Source organism: Aspergillus sydowii (assembly GCF_001890705.1).
Source record: "Aspergillus sydowii CBS 593.65 unplaced genomic scaffold ASPSYscaffold_3, whole genome shotgun sequence".
In the NCBI taxonomy this organism is placed as follows: Eukaryota; Fungi; Ascomycota; class Eurotiomycetes; order Eurotiales; family Aspergillaceae; genus Aspergillus; species Aspergillus sydowii.
Genome location: NW_024467861.1, coordinates 3,220,799 through 3,245,579, shown reverse-complemented (window position 1 = coordinate 3,245,579; position 24,781 = coordinate 3,220,799). Strand labels below are relative to the sequence as shown.

The 24,781-nt window shown below is 50.6% G+C and overlaps 13 protein-coding genes across 13 annotated transcripts; 5 read left to right on the top strand and 8 right to left on the bottom strand.

The window, feature by feature from the left end:
- Positions 1-430: 430 nt before the first annotated feature.
- ASPSYDRAFT_1173345 (flavin-containing monooxygenase) lies at positions 431-2,680 on the top strand (the record flags this gene model as incomplete). Its single annotated transcript, XM_040840277.1, has 3 exons — positions 431-742; positions 789-845; positions 899-2,680. The coding sequence occupies 3 exons, from the start codon at positions 431-433 to the stop codon at positions 2,432-2,434; spliced, it is 1,905 nt and encodes a 634-aa protein (XP_040705363.1). The 3' UTR covers positions 2,435-2,680.
- On the bottom strand, positions 2,441-4,142 carry ASPSYDRAFT_43469 (TauD/TfdA dioxygenase family protein). Its single transcript, XM_040846662.1, has 7 exons — positions 4,051-4,142; positions 3,614-3,999; positions 3,485-3,559; positions 3,188-3,422; positions 3,058-3,133; positions 2,892-3,003; positions 2,441-2,792 (listed from the first exon to the last, which is right to left on the bottom strand). The coding sequence occupies exons 1-7, from the start codon at positions 4,126-4,128 to the stop codon at positions 2,696-2,698; spliced, it is 1,059 nt and encodes a 352-aa protein (XP_040705362.1). The 5' UTR covers positions 4,129-4,142; the 3' UTR covers positions 2,441-2,695.
- Positions 4,143-4,379: 237 nt separating this feature from the next.
- On the top strand, positions 4,380-6,192 carry ASPSYDRAFT_30041 (uncharacterized protein; the record flags this gene model as incomplete). The annotated part of the gene is made up of 7 exons (XM_040844723.1): positions 4,380-4,564; positions 4,609-4,661; positions 4,710-4,741; positions 4,785-4,970; positions 5,018-5,350; positions 5,392-5,865; positions 5,935-6,192. 7 exons carry the CDS (start codon positions 4,380-4,382, stop codon positions 6,190-6,192), a joined length of 1,521 nt encoding a protein of 506 aa, XP_040705361.1.
- A 293-nt stretch (positions 6,193-6,485) lies between these two features.
- ASPSYDRAFT_88095 (uncharacterized protein) lies at positions 6,486-7,421 on the bottom strand (the record flags this gene model as incomplete). The annotated part of the gene is made up of 1 exon (XM_040851964.1): positions 6,486-7,421. One exon carries the CDS (start codon positions 7,419-7,421, stop codon positions 6,486-6,488), a length of 936 nt encoding a protein of 311 aa, XP_040705360.1.
- A 696-nt stretch (positions 7,422-8,117) lies between these two features.
- Positions 8,118-8,975, bottom strand: ASPSYDRAFT_88094 (uncharacterized protein; the record flags this gene model as incomplete). The annotated part of the gene is made up of 2 exons (XM_040851963.1): positions 8,118-8,726; positions 8,787-8,975. The coding sequence occupies 2 exons, from the start codon at positions 8,973-8,975 to the stop codon at positions 8,118-8,120; spliced, it is 798 nt and encodes a 265-aa protein (XP_040705359.1).
- Positions 8,976-9,532: 557 nt separating this feature from the next.
- ASPSYDRAFT_30038 (uncharacterized protein) lies at positions 9,533-10,828 on the bottom strand (the record flags this gene model as incomplete). The annotated part of the gene is made up of 1 exon (XM_040844722.1): positions 9,533-10,828. The coding sequence occupies one exon, from the start codon at positions 10,826-10,828 to the stop codon at positions 9,533-9,535; it is 1,296 nt and encodes a 431-aa protein (XP_040705358.1).
- A 798-nt stretch (positions 10,829-11,626) lies between these two features.
- Positions 11,627-13,639, bottom strand: ASPSYDRAFT_830120 (uncharacterized protein). The gene is made up of 4 exons (XM_040851184.1): positions 13,035-13,639; positions 12,650-12,973; positions 12,451-12,593; positions 11,627-12,383 (listed from the first exon to the last, which is right to left on the bottom strand). The coding sequence occupies exons 1-4, from the start codon at positions 13,230-13,232 to the stop codon at positions 11,888-11,890; spliced, it is 1,161 nt and encodes a 386-aa protein (XP_040705357.1). The 5' UTR covers positions 13,233-13,639; the 3' UTR covers positions 11,627-11,887.
- Positions 13,640-13,937: 298 nt separating this feature from the next.
- ASPSYDRAFT_43463 (putative GABA permease) lies at positions 13,938-16,247 on the top strand. Its single transcript, XM_040846660.1, has 6 exons — positions 13,938-14,459; positions 14,518-14,588; positions 14,645-14,758; positions 14,801-14,883; positions 14,931-15,305; positions 15,358-16,247. Exons 1-6 carry the CDS (start codon positions 14,292-14,294, stop codon positions 16,146-16,148), a joined length of 1,602 nt encoding a protein of 533 aa, XP_040705356.1. The 5' UTR covers positions 13,938-14,291; the 3' UTR covers positions 16,149-16,247.
- A 263-nt stretch (positions 16,248-16,510) lies between these two features.
- On the bottom strand, positions 16,511-17,843 carry ASPSYDRAFT_67337 (uncharacterized protein; the record flags this gene model as incomplete). The annotated part of the gene is made up of 4 exons (XM_040850399.1): positions 16,511-17,108; positions 17,136-17,675; positions 17,735-17,745; positions 17,807-17,843. 4 exons carry the CDS (start codon positions 17,841-17,843, stop codon positions 16,587-16,589), a joined length of 1,110 nt encoding a protein of 369 aa, XP_040705355.1. The 3' UTR covers positions 16,511-16,586.
- A 61-nt stretch (positions 17,844-17,904) lies between these two features.
- Positions 17,905-19,037, top strand: ASPSYDRAFT_43460 (uncharacterized protein; the record flags this gene model as incomplete). Its single annotated transcript, XM_040846659.1, has 1 exon — positions 17,905-19,037. A coding segment is annotated over exon 1 (797 nt), but the record flags the coding sequence as incomplete, so codon positions are not given.
- Positions 19,038-19,089: 52 nt separating this feature from the next.
- ASPSYDRAFT_43459 (uncharacterized protein) lies at positions 19,090-20,560 on the bottom strand. The gene has a single exon (XM_040846658.1). The coding sequence runs from the start codon at positions 20,522-20,524 to the stop codon at positions 19,262-19,264; it is 1,263 nt and encodes a 420-aa protein (XP_040705353.1). The 5' UTR covers positions 20,525-20,560; the 3' UTR covers positions 19,090-19,261.
- A 699-nt stretch (positions 20,561-21,259) lies between these two features.
- ASPSYDRAFT_43458 (uncharacterized protein) lies at positions 21,260-22,789 on the top strand. Its single transcript, XM_040846657.1, has one exon. The coding sequence runs from the start codon at positions 21,320-21,322 to the stop codon at positions 22,514-22,516; it is 1,197 nt and encodes a 398-aa protein (XP_040705352.1). The 5' UTR covers positions 21,260-21,319; the 3' UTR covers positions 22,517-22,789.
- Positions 22,678-24,170, bottom strand: ASPSYDRAFT_830073 (uncharacterized protein). Its single transcript, XM_040851183.1, has one exon. The coding sequence runs from the start codon at positions 23,996-23,998 to the stop codon at positions 22,838-22,840; it is 1,161 nt and encodes a 386-aa protein (XP_040705351.1). The 5' UTR covers positions 23,999-24,170; the 3' UTR covers positions 22,678-22,837.
- Positions 24,171-24,781: the final 611 nt, after the last annotated feature.

Genomic DNA, 24,781 nt, shown 5'->3' with positions numbered 1-24,781 from the left:
AGACGAGATAGGCTATTAATCGCTCTATGGACAGGTCTATACCTTGACTAAGATGGCGTCGGCGTAGTCAAGATAATGACTCGTGCTTCTTGACATGGATCGCATCGATGCTTCTCCACCAGCACACTGATAATTGGAATATAAGCTATCTGATTACGAAAATCACAGACACAATCATAGCCTGGATGTCGTCTTCACGATCCGCATTATATTGTCCGACTCTGTCCGTATTCCAGCACACCATATCTGCTCCGATGATGCCACTAGCCAGAGCAAGACATCCCCCGTCTCCAAGCGTCTGAAGCTGGATACAAATCCCAACCCGAAAGGCCCGCGCATGTTGCTATATATTCCGGGAATATCACTTGGTGTCGGCTTACGACGGGGTCCATAATCGTTGGCAACGCTACCAGTCTAACTAGCAAGCAAGATGCCACCAGCAGCTATAATAGCAACGCCTGAACAGGATGGTCAATCATTACTTGCCAAGAGACTTGATTTAAACAACGAAAGAAGAGCCCCAACTGTTAGCGCATCAGCAAGGAACGACGAAAAGACCAACGAGACGCTCCCTCGCACAATACAGCCTCCACTGATCCTAGAAAACCACCCCGTTGATGACCGTCTCCCGATAAAGGCTATCGTCGTGGGAGCAGGAATCACAGGGATCACAGCGGGCGTCCTGCTACCAGAAAAGGTCCCTGGCCTCAGCTTAACCATTTACGAACGACACTCTGATATTGTACGTCGCCTCCATCCTTGCGTATGAGCCGATATTGACTGTCTAGGGCGGCGTATGGCATTCTAATCAGTACCCGGGCGTACGCTGTGACGTCCCATCTCATGTAAAGACTCATTTATTGTGTATAATAAGGGGATAAAGCTAACTTGAGGACAGGTCTACCAGTCACCCTTTTCGCCCTCCAAATCCTGGACGGAGAACTACTCGCGCGGCGCAGAAATCAAAGCCTACTGGAAGGCCGTCGCCATCAAGTACTCGGTCTGGAAATACATCCAGGTCAACTCCGAAATCGTATCTGCAGCGTGGTCCGAATCGAAAGCGAAATGGACAGTTGCGGTTAAACAAACAGAACCCCTGAGCGGCCTCAGCAATACCATCACAGACGAAGCCGAGTTCCTGATAACAGGCACCGGCCGCTTCAGTAACCCCCGTCTGCCGGATATTCTGGGTCTGGATAAATTCCAGGGAGAGGTAATCCATACCGGCAGATGGGATCCTACATTCGCACCTGAAGGGAAGAATCTAGCCCTCATCGGCAACGGCGCCTCAGGGCTGCAGATATTGCCGGAGCTCCAGAAAGTCGCGAACCGTGTCGACCACTACACCCGCAATCCAACCTGGGTTGCAGGAACCCTAGGCGGAGAGAAGCTCAGCCGAACGGTGCCAATCGCAGAAGATCTGAAGGACTCGTGGGAAAATGACAGTGCAGCGTACCACGCATACAGGAAAGAGCTGGAGACGCAGTCCTGGACACGCTTTGGACTGGTTCAAAAGGGAAGCGAGAGGAATAAAGCTGCACGTGCGGAATTCGAGAAACTCATGGCGCTTCGATTGGGTGACAAGAAGGAGGAGTTGCTATCGCTCGTCGTGCCTGATTTCCCGCCTACTTGTCGACGGCTTACTCCAGGTCCTGGATATCTGGAGGCAATCGCAAAGGAGAACGTGGAGTATATCCGGACACCGATTGAGACGCTCACAGAGAGGGGAATCAAAACTGCAGACGGAAAAGAGCGACATGTTGATGCCGTGATCTGTGCCACCGGCGTAGACGTCACAGATACACCTGGATTTCCAATATTCAACGGCAACGGCACAAATCTACAGACACTCTGGAGAGAGGGAGGAGACCCCGGATTTCCAGATACTTACTTAGGCATGGCAGCCGCCGACTTTCCAAATCTACTCTTCCTCGGGGGCCCGAATTCCGCCTCTGGGTTTGCAGGGACGGTCCCGCATACGATCGAGACGCAGGTAACCTACATTGCAAAGATCCTGCGGAAAGTCTCATCCCAGAGGACCCGGACGATCTCTCCATCACGGGCTGCGGTTCGTGACTTCAGAGCCTACTGCGAGTCCTTCTTCCCCACGACTGTTCTCGGCGAAGGATGTAGTTCTTGGTATAACAACCAGGTGAAAGGCGGACGCATTGTTGCTGTTTGGCCGGGGAGTGGAGCCCATTTCAATTACATTCGAAGGGATGTGAGATGGGAGGACTTCGAGTATACGCATCATAATAGCCAGGGGAACCGGTTTGGGTATTTTGGGAATGGGTGGACGAGCAGGGATGTTGCGGCGAAGGATGGTCGTGAGATTCCGGATGAAGTGGACTTTACGGATTACTTGAAGCTGAAGGCGAGTACAGGTGACGGTGTTGATTTACGGGGGTATCATGAGGCGTGGTGGGAAGTCTGATACTGGTTTGTATAGAGGTCAATGTATATATGCTCTACGATAATCCCAATAAGCTCAGCAACAGGCGTATTGCAGGGTATAAAATTCCCGTCTGCAGTTCCAGAATGTCGACGCACCTCTAGCATATAAAATACCGGCTTATCAAAAGATACGGCGCAACCAGCAGCATCAATCACTACAACCACCTGTCCTCAAATCACCACGACCAGGTCCAGACGTAGTCTCAACCAACTGCTCCTCGGCCATATAAACACCCTCCAGTCACTCCTCGAAATAGGGCCGTTCAGCCTGCGGGGTAATCCTAACCATATGCCTTCTCGTGCTAGCCTCCTGCACTTTGAAATCGCGTAATGCCGAGCTATTATTGCAAGCAGCCCACTTTAGCGTCATGCACAGATACTCCAATTCCATCCTGCAGAGAAAAGGCAGGGTGAAGAGTAAGGATGGGGGGGCTCACTGCTGCGTAACGCGGTTATCGTAAACAAGAACCGTCCCAGGCGTCCAGTGGATCCGGATATGCCAGTCCTGGCCCTTTTCGATGTGGTCGTACAGGAAGTTGAGGATTGTTTCTAGGGATATCAGCAATTCGCCTTACTTTTTGGTCAAAGATGGGAAAAGAGTACGGCTTTCTTCTTCCTTCCACCCGACAATCTTCCGGGTGTACAACCGATTAACATAGAGACTCTTCTTTTTCGTCACCTGAATTGACTGGTTAGCATAGGCTTTGGAGACTGTATCTGGATGAGGCAGTACCGGATGCGTGCGGATGATGGGATGGACTGTCTCGATTGGGTCACGAATATACCGATCTCGATGATCATGCACAGACGCCTGGGAGAATCCAGAATGCGTGGCCTGCAACCCAGCCAAGCGTCGGCGAAAATCCTCTGAGAGGTGCTCGTACGCAGCTGTGGTGGACAAGTACAGGGTATCGCCGCCAGAGGCTGGTACTTCCAGAGGGTAGAAGATGGTTGTTCCCATCCCGTTGCTACATAAGTTGCACAATTAACCTGAACTGTCCTCTGATGAGTGACTGAGTGGGATACGTACATCTCGTAGCTCATATCAGAATGCCACTTGATGCTGCTAACATTGTTCGAAATCTCATTGTCGCGCGCTCCGCTCCTGGTCACGGTTAGTACATAGATCTCCTCTGTGGATGAGCAGCGGACAGCTTACACAAAGTCCCTATAGACTGGGAGGATTTCTGGAAAGTCCTTGATATGGCCACCCATCTGGTGCACATGGAGGGGACCAAAGTGCGCCCCAAACTCCCGCTGCCTGTCAGGCCCTATATCGACAAAGTCCTGGTCTCGGAAAAGAACGACACCGCGCTCTGCGGCGAGGAGGGCGAGCTCATCCCTTTGAGTGGAGTCGAGAGAGCTCAACTGGATGCCCTGTATTTCTGTCCCCAGGTTGGGTGTTATTTCGACAGCCGTCACACCTTCGCCGAGTAGGGCTGTGTAGGACGGATCCGCGCGCAAACCAGGGTCTTCATGCTTGAATTCCTGGAGGGCCGGCTGCAGGCCTGGTGTAAAATAGGGAAGATAGCCGGAATATTTGTACTAAAATCCTTTGTTAGGCTATGAACGGACGACAGCCTGGATCATACTCACCTCCGTCTTGCTGTAGTCGATTGAGGTCTCAGCTGGACGCTGCTGACTCTGGTTATCGTCGATAGCTGTCGGGGCCATTTTTCAACCTTTTTCAGTTACCATTGCGGATTCGATTAACTCTTGTTCCCGACGACGGTTATATACGCTCGACCTGGGGTATTTCCAGCGCGAGAGCGCCTATCTCCGGGTGGCGTGCTACGCCTCCAACTTTCCGTAATACGGATGGCGTGACGAATAGCAATGGATATAAGTACAAGGGGATATAAATCGGCCGTCTGCAAATTGAGTCGGAATTGTTCAAAGGGCAAGGTACTTTCAGTTTAAGCAGTATGGACGTTAAGCAGGCTCCCCATGTTGAGGCGCCTGTTGAGGAGAGTGGATCGGACGCCTCGAATCGAAATGAGACACCGAAGAAACCATCACTATGGCGACGATTTCTAGGCTTAATCTGGGATACATTCGATGGAGATGGTGAGGAAAGGCGGTTTGTTCGGAAGGTGGATTATTTTTTATTGTAAGTTTGCCGTGGTGCTCGAGTTAGGGTTACTGACCGTCAAGTTCCTATGTCATGTTGGGATACTTCATCAAGTACCTCGACCAACAGAATTACTGTAAGTTCGCATTCCTTAGTCATTCACTACTGAACTAACGTATACCAGCAAATGCGTTCGTCAGTGGCATGCAAGAAGATGTAAGCATACTATACCATTGAAGCATCGTACTATCCCTCGCAGCTGGAAATGTACGGCAACGAGCGAAACCTCCTAGTAACTTACTTCAACATCGGCATAATCCTTGGCACTGTCCCCTCGCAGCTAATCCAGCTTCACTACGTCCGACCGTCCGTCTGGATACCCAGCTGCGAGTTGGCATGGTCGATCCTGGTCATGGCCATGGCTGGGGCGAAGAATTCCAAAACCGTATGTCCAAACCCCCACAAGCCGAGAAACTATCTAACTGACCCTAGTTATATGCACTGCGTTTTTTTGTCGGCCTGCTGGAGTCATGCAGTTTTCCCGGATACGCCGCGCTGTTAGGAAGCTGGTACGGTCCCACGCAGCTGGCAAAGCGGGTGGCATTGTTCGAGCAATCGAGTGCCATCGCCAGCATGTTCAGCGGATATCTCCAAGCTGCATTGTATACGGGGATGAATGGCAAGTCCGGGTTAAAAGGATGGCAGTGGCTGTTTATTTTCGACGCGATCATTTCCATCCCGATTGCTGTCTGGGGGTATTATGCTATTCCTGATCGTCCCAGTACAACGAGGGCATTCTGGCTGAAGAAGCAGGTAGAATTCAAGGTCAGCACCCTTTTTGAAATGCTTCCTACTGATGAATTTAGGACCGCGAATTCGGCGTCCAGAGAGAAGCAAAGATGGGCCGCGCGCCGTCTGCCAAATTAACGTGGAAGAAACTGCGCAAGATATACACCGGATGGCATCTGTGGGCGTTCATCTTTCCTTACCTGTACGTCCCCATGCATGAGACGGCATTTACCATTTTAACACTACCTAGAATGGTCGCACAAGCAGGTCAAGGCTCCGGCTTTTTTAATCTCTGGCTAAAAGACCAGGGCTATACAACGGCGCAAATAAACACAATCCCTACAGCCGGTAACGCAATCAGCGTCATAGCATCTCTGTTCTTCGGCACAATAGCAGACCGCACAGGAAAGAGGAAGGAGACATGCGCTGTTGTTTGTGTTATTGTTATCGTTGCAAATATCATGCTCTCGGTGTGGGATATTCCCAAGCCAGCGCTGCTCTTTGCCTTCTTCTTGTCATTTGTTTCTGCAGCCGCGCAGCCGCTAATAATTGTGAGGCGCATCGCACTCTTTTATGTATAGTAGATGGTGTGAGTACATACTAACGGATTATTCATATAGGCGTGGGGCCAGGAAGTCACGCATGACAACGCGGAACTACGGCAGATGCTGGTTGCTACTGGGAATATCTTCACGTATACATTCATGGCCTGGGTTCCGCTTGTGGCGTTTCCGACGTATGACGCGCCGCATTATAAGTACGGCTACCAGGTGTTGATTATGTTTGGGGGTTTTGCCATTATTGGCGTTTATCTTTTTGGGTGGTTGGATGAGTGGGATAGGTATGTTTCTGTGATTGGTAAGGTTTGGCCTTGCTGATGTTTTATAGAAGGAAACGGGCGTCTAGGGCTGCTACGGCGCAGGGGGATTCAGGACGGGAAAATTAAGTTGTAGACGAGTTGGGTTCTGGAAATTGACTATGATATTGTTATTAGATCTGGGATTGGACCTGGTCCTACGGCAGAAGATACGGAGGGTAATACCTTTATTAATATCTTTTTTGAGTCAACAATGCAAATATATCCGAACTACCATTCCACATAGTAACTATCCCAGCCATGAAGGATGTAGGTATGGTAAAATCAACAATGTCCTCCTAACAAGTATCCACTCTATTCGATTGAACCCCCTGCCATGAGGTGCTTTACTCTCGCATCGATAATTCTCTTCGCCAAAGCATGTCCTTGCCAGTCACATATTTTGTCGAGATCCCTAAGACTGAAACGGTTCATGTTGTCTTCCTCGGCTGCCTTGCGTGTCTCGAGCGCGTTAAAGTCAACAATGGCCCGGAAGCACACGGCATCAAGGTTGTCAACAAGATCACCGTCCTCCAGTCCACGTTCAGCCGTAATCCTCGCATTGTCCTGATCCAGATTCTCGAACCTGGTGGCCCAACAGCGGACCAAGTCACGGTGTTTCGTGAATTGGAACGCCACCTGCATCAGTACTCTGTCGCCCGCTTCGCCCAGCATATCTGCATTTGTCAGGGACGGATCCTGCCCGCTGGGGAGCTCGACAATGGAGTTGAAGTCCCAAAAGGTCTTGGGAATACCCACATAGAGACTGCTGAGGGCACGGGCCCTTGCGGAAGAGTCGGAGTCACTCTCCTGGAAGTAGCGGCGTGATAGGCGCTTATACTGGGTGTGTAGTGGGATGATGAAGCTCTTCAGCACAGCTCCATACGACATGGGGATATCCACTGGGATATATCTGACGACGTCGGGGATATGCCCGAACCAGTTCACGCGGACTGCTTTCGGTTTTTCTGGTGGTGGTGGTGCTGGTGAGGTACCCACCGAACCTTCGGCGTCAGATTCGTCTTCCGGGGGCTTTGTTAACTCTAGCCAGTGATTCATAATCTGGATAACGTCGAGGAAGTTTTCCGAGATGTTCTGCTTCAGAATTTGGTCCATCTGTGCGACGGTGAATGCATTGTGTTCGCATATCAGCTCCGCGAGTTGCTGGTCTCCGGTATCGATCGAATACTGTAGGACACCGCCCAGGACCTCTTCCTGAGTAACCGGTCGAAATATTCTCTCGCTTGACATGGCAGTAAGTATTTGCGGATATCTCACAGTGTGAGGGTGAGGTAGAATAGAAGGGAGGGATATCCAAACGCAGCATCTCACACGTCCAGATCATATTTATACCTCTCGCCAGGAGTGAAATATAGATTCGAGATTACATACGTCTCATTGTTTATATTCACTTGAGGGACCTTGAATCATAGGTAATAATGCTGTTACTTGGTTTTCACAGGCATGCGTATCCACATGAATCAAGAGCATGCCTACTACAATGGCTCTGGTTTAGATAAAGAGACATGGGATCTCATCAATTGGTATAGGCATTCACTGACATGGTGACAGATGATGTGAATATATAAATAGGATAATAGTAAGTCTCTATACAGTTAGTATAACACTTTAATACTAATTGTCAATTGAATCCTCAAACAATATAACTCAGATCCGATTCAGGACGGGAAGATGAAGTTGTAGATTAATTGGCTATTCGAGAACCACCATAATATAGTTATTCTGTCTGTGATTGCAGCTGGTCCTTTATGCGAAGGAGAACTGGTATTTAGGGTTATGCAGTTAGCAGTCTCTGCTACACTACCACCAATGTCTTAGAGAGGTGTAAACAATGCACATGTCAACATTCAATATATTAACTATGCTAACCGAGAAACAAATACAGGCAGGACAAAATGAATAATAGCATACAAGTATCCTTCTCTACTACAATGAACCGCCTGCCAGGATGTGCTCAACCTTCGCATTGATGACTCTCTTTGCGAAAGTATGCCCTTGCCAGTCACATATTCTATCGAGATCCTTCAGACTGAAACGGTCGACCCTTCTTTCTTTCTTACGTTCCTCGGCAATGTCAAAATCAGCAATGGTCTGCAAGCAGGCGCCAGAAAGCGCATATTCTGGCTCAACTCCACAGGAACACGTCGAGCTGTCAATACCCAGGTCCTTGAATCTTTTAGCCCAGAAGCGGAGCAAGTCACGATGTTTTATAAACTGGAACCCGATCTCCATCAGTACCAGGTCACCTGGTCTGCCCAGTTTATCCGCCTCTGTCAGGAACATATTAAGCCCACTTAGAGGCTCCACGATGCGGTCGAATTGCGCAAAGGTCGTAGGAACGTCGACATATAAACTGCTGAGCACGCGGTCCCGTTCTGAGGAATCTATATCCTTCTGTGACTCTTGGAAGTATAGGCCTGATAGGCGCTTATACTGGATGTGGAGTGGGATGATGAAGTCCATCAATACAACTTGTTTCGAGCTGGGAGGGTCCGCTGGTATGGACCGCACAATGTCGAAATCCTGCACAAACCACTTCAAGCTGTGTTTTTCAGGTTCGGTTGGTGATTATGGTATACATAAGTCATCCAGGACGCGCTTTGCATCCGGATAGCTTTCCACAATGTTCTGCCGCAGGATATAATCCATCTTTTGCACGGGCATAGAATCATCTGCACACATCCGCTCAGCACGTTGGAGATCCCCAGTGTCGATTGAATATTGGAGAAGGTTATTCAGAACCTGCTCCCTGGTAGCTTTTTGAGATACTCCTTGGCTTGACATGGTGACACCTAGTTTCGGATATTGGACACTGTAGGAGCGAAGGTTAAATATAATTAAAAGGTATCTAAGTAAATTGTAAACTGTGCAAGCCATATTCAAATCTCTCAAGAATACTGAAACATGAATTCAAGACTGCTTTAAGAGTCATTGATTACATTCTGTATCAGCCAGCCACGATCCACAGATATCAAGGTTGTTTCTTTGGTATTCGCTAGCATGAATGGCGACTCTATAAACAGCATAATGCAGAACAATGACTTTTGTTCATATAAAGGCGCATTGTCACTCTCATAAACAAAGCAGAGTCATTCCCTGGCATGGCGTCGCGAGGAATAAGGCGTTGTTTCAGCCCTTATGTACATGCTCTAAGACAGTTGGGATTAATGTTTGTTTATGAACTACATATTGTATAGGTGGGACTGCCAGATTACTCATAATAAAAGATTAAAAAGGAGATATATCCAGTGACTTAAGTTTCATTCAAGTTCAAAGCCTCTATATAAATTTTACATTAGAAGAATTACGGCATTGTACAATCTTGATAATGATGGATGTATTCACAGCTCCTCCTCCTCCTCCTCCTCAAACTGATCCAACAAGAGTCCAACTTTCTCCTTCAGCTGGTCAATCTGGAGATAATCCGCGGCCTCCCAGAGCTGAGTGAGGAATTCGTGCTTGTTGGCACATTCGACGTCCAAATACTCTCCGCAATACATAAAATCAAGAACGGAAGATATCACCACCGGGTGGATATGATACCCAAAGTCCACGGCTTTGCTGTCAGCCCAGGCATGTCTCGACAGACCGGCAAAGTACTTGGACCAGTAGCAAAGAAGATCCTTTTCGGCGACAACCGGCCCTTCAACCGTTTTGATCAGTATCGTGTCCGGTGGCATACCTCGGTCAACAATTCTCAGGTTCTTGAACAGAGAAGCCCTGATCTTGGGAGGCATGCCCAGATCCAGAAACTTGAAGCACTGATCTCGCGGAAGCAAAAGGGCCCATTCTTCATCAATCGCCCGTTTGATCGCTACTACATCCTCACAGTCCGGCGTCGCGACATACACCGCATGAACCAACTTAAAGAACAGTCCCAGCAGAATCCGCTGGCCATGTATCAATGACTTTGACGGCCAGAACGTAAAGGCCATCCCCACAGCGTCCAAACGCTGCTCGTCCAGCGTGGCATATCGACCCCGCTCGGCCGACCCCCAGCCATCCCTCGGATGGCCTTTCTCCAACGCCATGAGATGCGTGACAAGCATCTCGACTGTGTCCCGGCGGTTTTCGCGGGCTGCAGCGCATATCGCCGTTTCCAGCACCTTGGGCGTAACGTGGTCCTCGTTGTTCAAAATGTGCTGAACCATCGCCATCTCTCCATACGCAGCGGCATGGCGCAAGAGCATGAACAAAGTGCGGGACCGGAAATCCTCTACCCAGTGCTCGGGCAAAGCACGCGGGCTTCCAGGTTTCCATCCGTAGAAGGGGTTTTTGAAATGATACAGAATGTGCTGTGCAATGTCGCCATGGGCCCGGACCAGTGCCACAGCAAATGCAGCCTGGATTGCCCACTGGTACGCCACTACCAGCATTCCCTGTTCGATTCTGAGGGGTTTGGGGTCGTTCATGTCCCCGTTTGCATTAGCCTTGGCATGTTCAATGATCTCGGGCCAGATGAGGCGGAATCTCTCTATTGAGCCCTCCGATGCCGCTTCAACTAGGAATCTCATCAGCCTTTTGGCGTCAACGTGGGGGTCATGGATCTGCTTGCTCTCAGCACTGGCTGCCTCAAGGATCTCATCCACTGCCCGAGGGTTCTGAGCTATCTTATGAAAAAGGTCGTGCGCTGCCATGGCGTTTTAATTCACGGTGGAGTCAACTCTCGATGGCCTGAAGGTAAAAAGAATATGGTATATCCTTCGAGTCTCGACAGCAGTCTGCATGCGCCCTGGGCAAAAATATATATCGTAATAATAACGAGTCGAATGGTACATTGCGTCTTTGTTACTTGTTACAGGCTGAGCCACGAATCTAAATGGTTGTTGGATGCTGGTACACAATGGTGGACTTCATTCTTTCAACCAATCCGATCTTTAAATAAAGGGACGTTGTGAATAACGCAGTGGATGGAAGAAATGTTCTTCTTCATAATATACCTTTCAATCACACTATCAGTCTGACAAAGTATTTCTTCCATACCATGAGATGGCCCTCCTAACAAGGCTGGTAGTGGTATAAGTCATCCCCAGATTATGGATCCTCACCTTCCTCCGAGACACGCTCGAAGGGGCTAAAATAGAAATGCACCTGCAGAGTCTCTGCGAGTCACTAGAAAGACTCATCTGCCGGGAATAGTGCTATGCAAGTCATAACGGCCACCCTGGTTCATTAGTGTAGACACCCTGCAGCCTGTAGGTATGCGATCAATCCACCAGTCAACCCACCCCCGCAACCCACGTTTCTCCAATTCCGAAGAAATACCGAGACCAATTCGTGAACTGTGTGTCTCACAAGTGGGAACTGTGGGATCATTATTGTCACGCTCTGGCGATTGCGTTAGGGGGAGTCGATCGGTATGCAAGGGGCTGCTCACCGTCAGACTCGATCCGGCTGTGCTGCGGCCTGCGGAGCTCATGATCAACCTATCCTGCATGAACCATTTAACGGCTGGACGGTAAACGTGGACCCTTGCTTTGGCGACGGCGGTCATAATAAGAGTATTATAAACGAGATGAGGTTTTGTTTTGGGGGTGGTGCTGTGGTAACGAGCCCTACCGGTGAAATATATAGCACCACACCACACTATTAAATCCAGAGCACACTGATACATTGAACGGGTTAGAAGGTGGTAAATTAATATTGTGAGATTAGTCTAACACACCAGGCCATAGTGATCAAATAAAAGACGATAATCAATACCGCAACTGCTGATAAAACGGCTTCGCAGGCGCCTCAGCCCGCCTGTCATCCAACTCAATCGCCTCATCCTGCACACTCCACTGCACAGATCTCAATATCTGCAACCCGCCAGGCCCTCCAACAGAAGGACCAGCATCAGCATCCGCCCCCGAAGAATCCTTAACAAGCCTCGCGCGATCCCCCAACCCCAACCCCAACCCACTCGCACTCCCATAACTATAACTGCGACTCTTCGGATTCGACGAGTCCGTCGAGACCGGCTCCTTGGACTTCCACGTCCATTTCGCGGAGCCGTCCGTGTATGAAACCCCGTCTTGGTCCTCGTAGACGGCGATGATGAATTTCATCGATGAGGTGATCAGGCACACGATGCTGATGGAGAGGTATATCTCTGTTGCGGTTGTGGTGTACGCGCCGAGGAGGATTGGGGTTTGCGATGTGAGTTGGGATTTTGTGTAGTGCAGGCGTAGGGCGGAGAGGGGGACTAGACTATACATTTATAAAGATACTAGGTTAGAGGGGTTATTTTGATATGATGGCTTGGGGACGGACGTACATGATGCGACAGCCCAAGGCGAGGAAGACCATGATTTGCTTGCGGAGGGGGATGCGAACGTTGTTGATTGCCCAGCCGGAGTAGACGACGAGGAGGACTTCGGTTGTGATGTCGAGACCGGTGATTGCTTGCCAACGGGGGTACTGTCGTTGTTAGATGGATAATATTGAAGTAAGGGCACGGGCCGTGGTGGATGTACCAGACTACTGCATTGCTCGGTAATGTCGCGCCATGGGTGACTGCTGCACCGGATTGCGACGAGGAAGATGGACAGCAGTGTCCAGATGATAACCGTTGCCAGCAGGGCTCGGATGATGCGCCGCTGGAGCTGGGAGAAGAGGGCTTCGTAGAACAGACAGGTTGCTATCTTGGACAGACCGAGGGCGACGACGGAGAGAATATCGGCGGCATAGCCGGTTTTCAGCATCGACTCCCTGCCGTCAATTGTACCAGGACCAGCTCTAGTTCCCCAGCCATAGTGCGCCTGGCGCAGAGCGACTGAAAGCTGGCAGACCGAGATGACCTATCCAAAGCTAATATCAGCCACCGAAGCGAAGAAGGGAGCCAGCCCTGGGATTGCCTACCACGAGGAACGCGAACACGAAATCATCCAGTTGCACGAGGCGCTTGCGGTGCAGGGTAAATAGCCGCGCTGCGATGGAGAACAGAATAAGCACTAAATAGAACGAGGTAATGACCACGATTAACCCGCTGTGGTTGTCCTCGTTGTCCGTAGTGAGCGGGGCCCTGATGCCCGGGGGGTATGTCGAGGAAGACGACATGAGAGCGAGCTAGGCGGCCAAGAGACATGTATGCCCGGGGACCGTGCAGTTATAATGGGTCAGCAGCAGCAGCAGCTGAGCTGGCCAGATGCTTTGGCTTATCCTCTTTTCCCTTTTGCACCGTGCTTCATGCCGGGAGGGAGCAGGGGGAGAGACACACACCGACATCATCGCGACGGGTGTGATGGGCATGCAACGGACAGATAAGCTCGACTCGCAAATGACGTGCCCCGAGCGAAGGGGCAAACGAGGCGAGCAAACTGCAAGACAGCAAAAAGGCCGATTGCAGTTGCACATTCCTGGCCCCCCGCAGAGGACGCTGAAATTCTTGCCGGCACGCGTGAAAGCGGCCAGTGGGACGCTGCTTATGGTCGCACGGAGCAAGGGTGGACTCGGCACTGCAGTGAGAAATGATCCCTTGCCTGCCACTGGAACAAACATGAAAGAGCAAATACGGCTGGGTTTGAGACTGACGGTCGGCTTATTGTTGATTGTGACGGTGATAGTGAGGTCCGTCCCGCGAACCCTAACTGCCACTATCAACAGCCACCATCCACTAACGAGGAACTAGCCACGACTTGAGCAAAGCACGAGCAGAATCCTCGATCGCCCGGACCAACATCCCAGCCCAAGCTCACGCATTAAACACCGCGTGCGACGTAAGCGACGATCAGCAACCCCCAGCAGCCAATACGAGACACCGAACACAGCCAGCTCGTTCGCCAGACATGACTCAATTAAAGTCAAATTCGCCAGTTCGGGCGCATCTTCCACTCGTGACGATCTCGCCTGCTGCGAAACAAAGAAATCGGGAGTTATTGCGGAGCATTAACCCCCATAACACGCTGCCACTGCCACTGCCACGCCCTGCTGCGCTGCCCCTTGCGTCGAAATTTCTGCCAGCCCGACACGCGAAGAACGTCCAACTTCCCCTTCCTTCCAATTATTTCTTTTCTCTCTCCCCTGTTCACTGCATTACAGAGTGTTCGGACGATATCTGATCGTGGGGTATCGATATCGATCGCCATCAGCCTCCGACGACAGCTTCCGGACGACACCATGCAGGCCGACAACGACAACAACAACAAAGCACCATCGCTGGGGGAGATGGGCATCGAGTCGGACCCTCCAAGCGACGAGGGCGATGGCAGGGGCCGTGTTAACCCACCAGGAACGGTCCTCGACGACAGCGACATGCACCGCATGGGAAAGGTCCAAGAGCTCAAGGTGTGTGTCCCCGAAGTGCCTGCGCTGCGCCGATTCGAACCCTCACAGTCTTGAATAGCGAAATCTGCGACCCGTCGCGGCTCTTAGTTTTGCGTCTGTCCTGCAGGCGACGTGGGAGTTTGTTTTGATGTGTGTTACAATCCTCGTCCTCGTTATTCTATCGCATGGCTAACTGTTGTGGGAAGATCGAACACGGAGGGACTCGAGAATGGGGGGCTGGCTGGAATGTGCTGGTCCATGATCTGGACCTTTGTTGGCTTTGGCTTTATTATCGCCTCGCTCTCTGAGATGTCTTCGATGTAGGTGATTGCACTGTCTGTTGGATTATACTGATTCGTTAGGGCACCGACGTCTGGAGGGCAGTACCACTGGGTCTCCGAGTTCTCGTCGCCGCGATATCAAAAGTTTCTGAGCTACATTACAGGTAATCCCTTTCACCAGTATATCCACGTTCTTGGTTAACGCATCCAGGCTGGATGTCCGTTCTCGCATGGCAGGCCGGCGCAGCATCAGGCTCGTTCCTCACGGGCACCATCATCCAGGGCCTCATCACGATCCGCAATCCAGACTACTCGCCCGAGAGCTGGCACGGCACGCTGTTCGTCTTCGCCATGATCCTGCTCATCTACATCTTCAATGTCTACGCCGCCGACGCAATGCCCGTCCTGAACAACCTCCTGATGATCTGCCACCTGCTCTCCTGGTGCGTCGTCCTCATCGTCCTCTGGGCCATGGCTCCCCATCGCAGCGCCAAAGCCGTCTTCACCGAGTGGACAAACCAGGGCGGCTGGCCCATGGGCGTCAGCGTCATGATCGGGCAGATCTCCGCCATCTACGGCTCCTTAAGTATGGCCCTTATCTCCATCTAAAGACCTAAAGACAGATACTGATAACGCAGGCTCCGACGCAACCGCACACATGTCCGAAGAAGTCAGCAACGCCAGCCGCAACGTCCCCCTCGCCATCTCCTGGGGCTACTTCACCAACGGCATCATGGCCATAGTCCTACTAATAGCCTACCTCTTCTCCATCCCCTCCGTCGACGACGCCATCAACGACCCAACAGGCTTCCCCTTCCTCTACGTCTTCCGCAACGCCGTCTCAACCCCCGGCGTCAACGGCCTCACAGCCATAATCCTCATCCCGGTAATCTTCAGCAACATCTTCTTCAACGCGTCAACCTCCCGCCAAACATTCGCTTTCGCACGAGATAGGGGTCTCCCCTTCGCCAGATGGATAGCACACGTGCACCCGCGTCGCAAAATCCCGGTTAACGCCATCGCCTTATCATGTCTCATCTCATGTCTGCTGTCACTCATCAACATCGGCTCCGAAACTGCCTTCAACGCTATAATATCCCTCAACGTCGCGGCGCTCATGTACACCTATATCATTTCCATCTCGTGCGTCGCGTACCGCAAGATCTGGCACCCGGATACCCTGCCCCCTTGTCGATGGGATATGGGATCTTGGGGTCTGCCTGTGAATATTATCGCGTTGGTTTACTCGTGTTTTGCGCTCTTTTGGGCGCTTTGGCCTGGTAGTCGTCATGTTACGGCGGAGAATTTCAATTGGAGTGTTGTCATCTTTGGTGGTGTTTTTGTGATTAGTTTGGGTATGTATGTAGTTAAGGGGAGGAGGGAGTATACGGGGCCGGTGGTTATTGTGCAGGGCGCGAGGGAGGAGTGAGGAAGTAAGCACGAAGGAGTAGGAGTAGGGGCAGTGATGGTGTGTGTATGTGTACATGATTCTTACCGATTTAAAAATTGCATTTTCGAGACTTTTCCAGATAAAGAATATGGTATGGCATTTCCCCGGCGGCGCGCCTATCGGATGATATGCTGCTTCTTCATGGTGGGAACGAAGAGTCAGTCAGCTGGGCTGTTCAGCTCGGACGAGGACGCCGCTGGGAAGAAATACTTTGATGTCCTCTTAACCTGGCCAGTCAAATTGCATAACCATCTTCCCTGCAACTGCAGCGTGGGGTCACTTGGTAGCACATGGTGTGTCAGCCATGCATGGAGCAGGTCCGTTCCACTGGATACTTCGCACCATTCAAGGAGAAGAGCCGTCTCGTACACGGAGATGTCTTTACACCGTAGATGATCGCTTTCATTACCCCTTTCGTTAGAATGGATTGTTGCCAATCACCCAGGGAACATGGGATGCAAGTTGGAGAAGCCCGTTAGAATGCAATATGCAGTCCACTGTCAAGTTATTGAGAGCCTCATCAGCTTCCAACTCCTCGAGGTATTGATTACCGCCCATCCATGAGGCTACCTGGTACCACCAGCTATCTTTCCCAAAGCGCATCGCTGTCGTAAACTCCCTGTATTCAGGATACCAGCCGCCTGACTCCCAATCAAGAAGCCCGGCTAGATGCCCGCCATCACTGACGAGGATATTATGAGCTTTGAAATCCCCATGGGTAAGTTTTGTAGTATAGCGTTGCCGTCGCAGGCGGTTGGCAGTCCCGAGTGTTTTCTGAAAATCCGCCTCGGATTTAAACGCATAGTCCGACACCGGGTAGACAAGATGGTCATAGAGTCCCTTATCAATATCAAAGGGACCCATTACATGATCAGGAATGCGCGAGCTACGCAGCTCAGTTCCAATTGGGGAAGATATAAGGTCATGACTAGGTGGACTCTACATGCGCATAGCATCAACGCACACTTTCAGCTCATGGAGCCACGGTTCCTCAACTTCAACTTCCAATGGATCATCCGAATTCACCAACGTAATCCCGGGCAGCCTGGTCATCAAGATGGAGATTTTTCTGAAATCACCGGGATGCTCTCCACAGCTCAAGACCGTGGGCGTCGGGATGCCAGCCGCTCGCGCCATCTGCATCGCGGCGACTTCGCCCAGGCTCGTCCGGTTCGTCCATTTCAGTACGAGACCAAAGGGTAACTGGAAAATATGCGGATCGGAGTCAATACTGAACCAGGAGCAGTACAACCCGGAAAAGTGGCCCAGGGCCTTGTGGATGAATCCCCAGAATCGCCTGGTCGTCTTGCTTGGTACGTACGGCACGGGCGGGGTGGTTTGTGACGGGAAAGTCACTGCTGGGGCTGGCCAGGTATACTGGGGCCGGAGAATGGCCGGCAGAAAGGAAGTGCCTACTGGCATGTCGGTACCAGGGCTGTAACTGGGAGATTCTGGAAGCTGGCGATGGATGACAGTCAACAAAGTGGATGATCGATCTTCCGTTTTCTACAGGATCATCTTTGAATGGCTGGTAAATCCCTTTATGCAAATGGTGTGAAACTTACTGATATTGTGCCTGTTCACAAGTTACAAGCACAGATGGCGGACAAAGGAGTGTCATTATTACTGAAACATACCGTAATGTAGGCACTGAATACCAAGGCGGTTAAGCATAAGGGACCATCATCTCTGTTGACGAGCCCTTTATTTCCGAGGCTGGAAACGCGGCATTCTTCAGGTACACAGTATCCCTTTATGCTCGATGATTATTATCTTTGGAACACTAAATACAGCATGAACAAGGAGGCCTTTATACAAAGACACCTTTATTCAATTAGAAAACCCTTTGGATCGTCACAAAGCAACTTTCCAGAACATATTTCTGGCATATGAAAAGGGTGATAAGACAATTAATATAGTCTCAGGCCTTCCCTGATGTGGTACTTGAATCAAGTTTTATCATCTCCAGCTCAGCTCCAACCCCCATCCACGTACTTCGATATTACCTCCAATCCAGCCAGTATGCCTTTCTACAGCATCGCCACGCCGTTGCGCGACCCTTACCAATACTATGTGATAACCACGCCTGATCGCGAAACCGCGGACCTTTTCTATCGCTACATCCAGGAAAGACCGTCGGACATTGATCAGAGTCCCAAAATCTGGAACCTCTGCCGGCTTTCTACGCAAATGTGGAAGTTCAGCATCTCCCCCAACTGCAGTTTGCAAGATGTTGTCGCAGAGATCACCAAACCGCGACTTGAACGGTTCGCAGACCTGGTGGGCAGTGTTATTATAGAGCGGCATTTCACCATCAGAGAACCGGGAGAAAGCGCAGGCGTCCCGGTGATACCACATATCGATACAGCCGACATGCCCGTCGTAGTGAGCGAGGGAGAATACCTCATACGGAACAAGTTCGACCACAGTCAGTACTGGGGCATGGTCGTTTGTCCGGGGCAGGTGGACGGTATGGCAATCCGAGGCGACCGGCCAAGAACACAAGCAACAGCGTTCCGCATTGAGCTTGCCGATAAGGATATCAAGATTGACGGACAGCCGCTGCTCATCGCATCTGATGAAGTATTCATCACGGCGGTAGGGAAGGGGGAGAAGGAGAACCACCCCATCTATTACGACACGGACGGCAGGCTTTCTACACAGGTGACACCGGGTTCCTCTGGTTCGTTCAAATTTGGGCATTTGCGTCAGGGGAACTTTATGCCTCATAGGATTCCGTCTGGTTCGTATATGCATATGCATTACTCCCCGACATACTGCGGTGTAGCTCGCGAAGCGTGGGAGCTGGTTCTGTGAAGATAGACTTATCTTATTACTCCGATATATCAATACAATAATTCTAAAGGCTGCTGGTTGTTTCAAAAGATCTTTCGTTCATTTTCCAAGAGCAGCGCATGCTTTAGAAGGTATCAATTTATCTGGTTAATTGTCTAAAAACTTTGTAACAGCTGAAAGAGATATATCAATCGTACTTAGCCGGCGATCCGTGAATGCAGTTTTGTTGGACGATTATATACAGCGTTTTAGATGATTCAAGTAGATACGCATACAGCAACCCGAAGGTTGAATTGTCAAAGATCCCCATGGCCTCCCCGGAAGATGCCCGAGGCATATTGATGCCGCCGCTCATCACCAGGGGTATACAATGGTGGAGCATCTTCCACTGATTCCGGAGTCTCAAACGCGAGATCCTTCTTCCCAGGCCTCTTGGAATCGGCCACAACATCAAACAACATGTCAGAAAAGTTTAGCTCGCTCGTCTTTCCCGCGCATTCGAATACGATCTTCACGGACAGCCGATATCCCAGACTGATGTTGAACGTGCTAAAAGATACATCGGCGTGTTTGAATAAGAGAGAGCCGAATAGTTCGCCAATTTCTACCCTCCCAGTGACAGGAATATGTAGGCCGGTCTTGGATAAGATGTCAATTCGGTCGTTGATCTCTGCCGACATCGCGCCTATCAAAGATGGTGTAGCTCGTGCGGCTGTTTGGCTCACTACCATGAGTGATATTGCTTTCATCACTATGTCTGGGGGTGAGGTAACGGATGAGCTCTCTATGTGAGGGTTCACCTCTAACAGACACTGCAAAGGCGAACCCTGGATCACACGAGTAGGATAGGAGAACGACGCCGTGAAGCTGAATCGTGGTAGCTGGCTGGGAAACAGCCAGCTTTGAATTTTTTCTTGTATGCTCAGAGCCCGCCCTCTATTTGCAGGAAGTAAAAGCATGGAGCTGATGTTGAAGTTCTGCTCTTTCTGCTGTCTGTATATCTCAGAGTATCCGCTTTCATGGCCGTCAGATAAAGCATAGTTGGGAAGAAATTTCAGTCGCATTTCCTCAACGAATAACGAAGTGTTGGTCGGTATAATCCCTTTTTGTGGCCTCGACATTCTCGCTTGAAGGAAATACTCAATACCACATTTCAGCTTCCTCGACTCATCCCCGGTCTCTATTGCAAATGTCGGCGGCAGCGGATGATTGGCATCACTGCGAAAAGGGGGATTTTGCGCCCACTTTGATAGTTCCTGTACAACAGTCGGAAAGATAAACTCGAACGGCCACTCATACGACCCTGGCCCCAGAGCTCCGCCGTTCAGATGCTGTACAATTTTCTCCTTCTCAAAAAGTATGCATTTGCTGCGATAATTTGCTGCGGGCGCACCGGCCCCTTTCACTTTTTGGATCTTGGCTTTGGAGACTCCGGTGAATGTTACCCTGATATCCTGAATTTCAATAGCAATGGACGATTCGAATACAACGCGTCCGCGGATTGTCTCATTGCCAAAGTAACATGGACGAGCATCGTCGAGTTGTATTGTGAGTGGCATAGCTATACTCAAGGGATCGCTGGAAGTGGAAAGAGTAGGAAGGACGACTACATTACGGGGTTATTTTACGGGTATAACGATAGATAAATATAAATTCGTCCACATGTTCCATGAGCCATTTATAGATCAGCCAAGCCGAAGGTTCAGTTGCGGAGCCTGTCTATCGCGATCCGCAGATTCTACACGAATACGACAGGATTACCGGTTTAGGAAGGATCCCTAAGTGGGTCACCCCGTGGAATACTGGAACATCCTCATATTTACTGGTAATTGGATTATGATCAGCAGCATGAACTACTAACCNGTAGTACTCCAGAGCGCTGATATGCGTAAAACAGTAGTGGCGGCACTGGCCGTCCTCCCTATTTGGTACGGGGGTTCCTTCCTTGGCGCTTATCTTGTCAGTCTATCTCTATTATGACTTTATACTCATCATAGACCGGGGTAATTGCATTTCTGTTCAATATCTCATGCTACAAACAACTAACCAAGGAAGTGGGACTCCCCGACAGGGAGAAATATCCTTCGAGGGTAAACAAGTCCGTGATTGTCAGTAGGAACTCCTCACTCTCAAATGCTGCTGCCGTGAGCTACTATAAGTAATCATGACGGCGATGCGCTACTGCTTGAATATCGCAAACTTCATTGGACACACGTGTCAGTCATTCACCCCTCACTGCAACAAACGAGAGAACAACGACCACGACCGGGTAGCATCACAAATCCTGTCTCTGGATACAACAGTAGTACCATCAATATGGCACTGGTGATTCCCGTCGAGGTCTGCGACATGGTATGACCCCGCAGGCAATACCAGGCTGTGTGCTCACTCATCCTGAGATTGTTTATCACATAGCAACAGTCGAAACAGAGCACTCGGGGCGCGGTCTCTTCCCCTATGCGGTCGAATATGCTCGCCCAGAACTCATGCAATTACGCCTGGTCAGCCGCAATTTCTGTGCTGCCGCGTCACGCCATCTGTTCAAGCACATTGTAGCCCCGACGGACTCGTCGGTGTGCAGCCGGAACCCCCTGCTGCGACTCGTTGAGATTTCAAGAAGCGAATACGCCGCACATGTCCGCCATCTAGAGACTGGATACGCCCGATCGACGGACTATCGCAGCCCATCCCGCGGTCAAGATATCAAAGATCTTGCCGGGGTGTTATTGCCTTGTCTTGCTCGACTGTCTGATATACGCGTTCTAAAATTCAGAGCCTCCTGCCCGTCCTTCACACGCGAACAGGAAGGGATTGCTATTAAAACAATTGTGGCTGCCCTACGATGTGTGACGCTACCCCGCTTGGAAGGGCTTGAGCTTCACTTCCCCGTAGCATATGATTTTGGGTACTTCTTTCCCAATCACTCTACTCCATTGCACATCCCCATGGAGGATATACTGCGCCGCCTGAAATATCTAGCTTTGCATGTCACTGCGTTCACCAAAGAGCTGGGACAACGACACTTGAGAAGTCCAGTGCTCCCTGCGCACGCCGCCCTCCCAAATGACTTGCACGCCGTCAATCTCCTCAGATTAGCGGAGCTGGCCCCTTATCTAGAAGCGCTCCGAATCAGCAGTACAGATGTTCTCCCTTTCCACCCTATCCACTTCAGCCCAGCGCTCCGTCTGGCCTCTCTATGCCTCCAACGAGTCCTCATCAGGTTCAACCACTTCAGCGCGCTTATAAGCCAATGCAAAGACCATCTCAAGCACATCGACCTATCGTTAGTAGAGCTGGATTCTGGCACGTGGCACGCGGCCCTCACGCAGCTATGCCAATTGCCGGGCCTTGTAGACATTCTCATCAGTTCGTGTGGGTATCCCACCACCGGACCAAATGCACATCTGGTGGGGATCCTCTCCGCGCCAGATGACCCGGTACCGCTTGAGACAATGAATTCCCCGGACTATGATGGACTGGATGAGCTTAGGGAATCTGTGAATGCGAATCGAGTCGCTTTGGGACTTGATCCGCTTAAGCGCTGGTCCTAGGCATGTCCCCTTGTGTGCTGGACTGCTGATGGAGGGGGTAGGGTGGTTGCCACGGCGTATGTAGTTAAACACAGGGTAGGTGTGGAATGGACACTAGGTAGTTCGTGTTTAAGTCGCCAGTTCTGAGTCTCCAGTGTCCATAGGCGATAAGTTCTGGAGTAGCTGGCGTAAGGGGAAGAGTGGCTATAATCGGACTTGGCCGACCGCTGTTCTCATGCATTTCATGGGGCCACTTTTCTCTAAGCTCCAAGTGCTTGTTCAAAATGAAGACTTTCTTCTTTTTAGGGGCATTTATTATAAGGTATATTCGATAGGTAGTAGTCATTTATGTTCCTGTTGCCACAAAGTAACAGCAGCAATGGAAGCGCGTGTATCTGGGTGGTCTGGCCCTAATTGGACTTTTCTGAGGTCAACGCACTCAGACATCAAGGACAATGCCTTCTCATTCTTCCCCAATGCTTTCCATGTATGAGCAAGGTTGTTCATACCCAGTAAGGTGGAAGGATGTTGTGCCCCCAGTGCCTCCTTTCGCTTTTCCAATACCTGGACCTCTAATTCCTCTGCGTCGTCGTATCGTTCCTGTGCCGAGTATATGGACGCGAGGTTTGCAACAGCAGTGATTGTAGAAGGATGGTCCGGTCCGAGTGTCCTTTTACGAGTTTCCATAACATTCCTCTCCAGCCCTTCCGCTTCGTTGTATCTCCCCTGCTGCAGCCGCGCAGTCGCGAGGTTCGACAGATTGCGCAAGGTCGCAGGATGCTCTGGTCCCAGAGTGCGCTGCGACGTCTCCGTCACGGACTCCTCTATTTTCACGCCCTCCTCCAACCGCCCCTGCGCTCGGTACGTCGAAGCTAGATTGCTCATTACAATGAGCGTATTCAGATCATCCGGACCCAGCACCCTCTCGCAAATCTCCGCCACTTGAACCTGCAACTTCTCCGCCTCGTCCAGCCGTCCTTGCTCCAGATGCGTCGTCGCCAGATCCCCCATGGCAGTGAAAGTATTCGGATGGTCCTTCCCAAGCGCACTTTCACTGATCGCGATGATCTCCCTCTGCAGACTCTCCGCCTCCCCCCATCGTCCCAGACTCAGATACGTAGACGCAAGCTGGCCCATTGTCGTGAGTGTGTCGGGATTATCCCTACCCAGAACCCGTTTTCTTTTCTCTACGACCGTCTGCCGGATTTCCACTGCGTCGTTCCATTTGCCCTGGTCTTCGTATATACACCCCAGACTGGCCATTATAGTCAGGCTCTCTTCGCTCTCTGGGCGGAGGGCGTCGGAACATTGCCTTAAACCTGTGATGTGCTGTTCCTCCCATGCTTGGTATTGTTCTGGGGTTGGGTTTTCGGGGATTTCTTCGGTCAGGTTGGAAGCGTCCAGGGTTTGTGTTTCTTGCATTTCATCTTGCGCTGCGGTTGGGGGTGGTGATGATGATGTTGTCGAAGACGGTCTTTTTCTTGAGCTCATGCAGCACCACATTTTTCTTTTTCTGTTCCGGTAATTCACCAACAAGATAACAAATTGATTGAGGCGGAAGTGACTCGTGGGCGACTTTATAAGAGTCCAAGATCTCGTCTCGTGTCATGAAAGATCCAGCCTAGCGAGTTCCCGTTGCAGTAAAGACAGATGTAGTTCGTTATTTGAATACGAGGCATGAGCCATGAAGTCACCACGAGATCCACTGGCAGTGCCACTTATAGCTTTATACCGGGCGATCCACGTGGAACTCGGCAATTGCCAAATATTTTTATCAAGCTTCTGAATTACCTGCTCCTGCAGCTTTGTCCCGGACAATGCACAATGTTGCGCACGGTTCATCAACATGATCATTACCACATCGAGACTCAGAGTTTGGCACTTGGTAAGCACTGGAGATCAACGCAGGCAATTTCATTCCTGCGTTAGCTTTGCTTCATGCATTCACCCCGCACGATTGAAAGTTTCTGTTTCCTGCGTCGGTATGGTATGGGCGTTCGACATGCTCGGCGTCCGGTAGAGTTTGGGTAAAGGTCCGAGATCTGCCCTAACTTTTCTTTCGCGAGAGGGCACGACTGGAGAAAGGAAATATCCGAGTTTCCACTCTAAGGGTATTGTGGTGCTGTGCCAGGTGCTGCAGTAGATATAGGGTTTGCTTTTGCCTTCCCGGGGTCGGGGACCGTACTTTTGAGGAGCTGGATATCTGTTTGGCGAGATTGCCAGGAGTGAGCAGTTTGTGGTTGTACCGCAGACGTTAGGGAGTGTACAGCGATTCGTGGATCCTTT